Source organism: Emiliania huxleyi, assembly GCF_000372725.1.
Source record: "Emiliania huxleyi CCMP1516 unplaced genomic scaffold EMIHUscaffold_113, whole genome shotgun sequence".
NCBI lineage: Eukaryota > Haptophyta > Isochrysidales > Noelaerhabdaceae > Emiliania > Emiliania huxleyi.
Window position 1 is genome coordinate 398367 of NW_005201613.1, and position 2240 is coordinate 400606.

The 2240-nt window shown below is 64.1% G+C and overlaps 2 protein-coding genes across 2 annotated transcripts in view; both read right to left on the bottom strand.

Moving 5' to 3' along the window:
- Window positions 1-897, bottom strand: part of EMIHUDRAFT_223961 (hypothetical protein) — a gene marked incomplete at both ends in the record, with an annotated part of 1287 nt that extends 390 nt beyond the window's left edge. Inside the window, one exon of the mRNA XM_005791448.1 lies at window positions 126-897. Within this exon, the coding sequence (XP_005791505.1) occupies window positions 126-897 (772 nt within the window). The remainder of the gene's footprint in view (window positions 1-125) is intronic.
- Window positions 898-1571: 674 nt separating this feature from the next.
- EMIHUDRAFT_223962 (hypothetical protein) overlaps window positions 1572-2240 on the bottom strand; it is a gene marked incomplete at both ends in the record, with an annotated part of 3272 nt that continues 2603 nt past the window's right edge. The window contains 3 exons of the mRNA XM_005791449.1: window positions 1572-1662; window positions 1734-1839; window positions 2065-2107. Coding sequence (XP_005791506.1) covers window positions 1572-1662; window positions 1734-1839; window positions 2065-2107 — 240 coding nt within the window. The remainder of the gene's footprint in view (window positions 1663-1733; window positions 1840-2064; window positions 2108-2240) is intronic.

A 2240-nucleotide genomic window follows, 5' to 3' on the forward strand; every position in this document is an offset into this window, starting at 1 on the left:
GGGGCCCGGGGGGCCGGTTTGGACATTTAAAGGTGGCGGCGGCGGCCATTGGTGGAACGGGGCCGTCGCCGGCTTTTCCGGTGGCCGCGGCGGTGTTGTGTAGCAGGCACTATTCCCGCAAACACTCCCGGCATCGTAGGCGCCCAAAAGAGACGCCGCGACCGAGCAGACGTCGGTCATGTACCCGGTGAACAGGGCGGCGATGGCAGGGTCGCCACATCCCACGTGGTAGATGCGATCCAGCCAAACCAACGAGGCTGTGTCCTTGAGGATGTCGCCTCCGTGTCCCTTGTAGTCTGTGAAAAGAGAGGTTGCGGCGAGGCCGGTCATGGCGGTCACGTCGGGAACGCTGCCTGCGCTCTGCAAGATACGGAGCTCGACAACCGACAGCCCGTAGGGGTTGTCGATGATCGTGACATTCGGGTACTTGCCGCGGAGCTCCTCCAAGAAGTCCGTCCAGTTGGTTTGCGCCGCGTTACGCACCACGGATGTGTAGCTGTCGGTGTCGTACTCGGTCGGATAATCTAGCCATGGGAGGCCGATCATGAACGTGTTGAGATTCGGGTTCTTTGAAAGCGCGTAGTTGATCCAGAGCTCGCAACCCTCAGCCGTGTGGTCGAATGTCATGCCGAAGAGCGTAATGTTGCCCCAGTCAAGGATAGACTGAATCTCATCCCGCATGGAGTCCGAGTTCCAGAGAGCCAATGGCGCACCTGATGCGCCGCCGCTAAACACGATGGCTTGACTGTGGTTCAGTCCGGCAGCCGAGGCTAGCGCTGGCATCTTCTCCGCGATTGGACGGAAGAAGCTGTGCCCGATGAACAAGGAGTTGTACGCGGCAGCATGCTCGTAGAGAATGCTCATGGTGGCGATGACAACCGCGCTCGGTGCCCGCATGCGTGCGTGCGTTGATCTGTGCGCTGCGGTCGCACCGTATCAGGCCGGTCCGGCAGTGAGAGGTGAGAGCGTGAGAGGCCGGTTCGGAACTAACAGAAAGCGAGCGGCAAAACTCCCGAGACCTCGATAGTAACAACGGCGTCTCAGAACGAGGCCGAGGAGAGCGATGAGTCAGAGGAAGAGACAGCAGGAGAGAGAACGACGAGAGTGGGAAGAACGCGAGGTGGCATGAAGGTCGCTGCGAGAATTGCTGCACCCTCTGAGCTTCTTCACGGCCGGGACGCGTCGGCGGCTCGCTGCACGCTGGTCCTCACTCGCTGCGCCCGAGAGTGGTTGCGCAAGTTAATGCCGCCGATTCGTGTCTGAGGATAAGGCGAAGGCGCGGGGCGGGGGGCGTCTTCATCAATACAACACAGTTGAACCCCTCGCGCCGTGCTCTCACTCTCTCGCGACCCAATCCCAAAGTGGTTGCTCGCTGGTTGTTTTCCGGTTTTGGTTTTTGCGGATCGCTTACCCTCACGAGATCTGACCTCGGGGCCGATGTGACGCTCCTGTACGAACCTTCCGCCCACGCTCCAAGCCGTTCTTCCATATCGTCTAGCTCTCGACACTGCTCTAGTGGCCGCCCCTAGGTCTCTCGCGAGCCGTGCAACGCGGGACCCAGATCTCTCCCCTCACAGGCCCAGCCCGTCCGAGACGTAGAAGAAGAGGTAGCCGTTGGTCACCGCGGTCGCGTGGGGTCCGACCGCCGTGGCCGGCGTGATCCTGTCACGACGCGTGCCGCGTGAGCGAATGCCACTCGGAGGGCGCGGGCGGGGATGTGGCGTGGCGGGGACATGGCCGCGCGCCTCGTGACGGCAGTGTCGTCGTAGCGCTCCCAGTACTCCGCTGCGCCGCGCGCGCGCTGCACGTCGGCGAGGTAGTGGCCGAACGAGGCGTCGCCTGTCCAAAGGGCGGGCTCGTCGGGCTCGCGCGGGAGCGACGGCGGACTCGGGCGCGGGTGATCTCGGGTGATCTCGGGTGTTCCTGCCCCACGCAGCTGCACAGTGTGGGGGGGGATCTCAGGCAGCGGGCGCCACCACGGCCCTCACCGGCCGCGACTAGCGAGATCGGCTATTCAGCACTGCTCGTGAGGATTCTCTCTTCTTGTCAGGGGCGTCGGCGCACCGCCACGGTGCCACACCACGGCCCGCAGGCTGTACGTCGTCGCCTGCGTATAGGGGGTGGGGTGGCGTCGGCATACGCAGCAGACACGCGGGGGCGGGGGGGCGAGGGGCGAGGGAGGGGAGAGGGCGGGGGGGGCGGGGGGGGTCCCAACCCCACCTTGCCGAAATTTTCCCCCG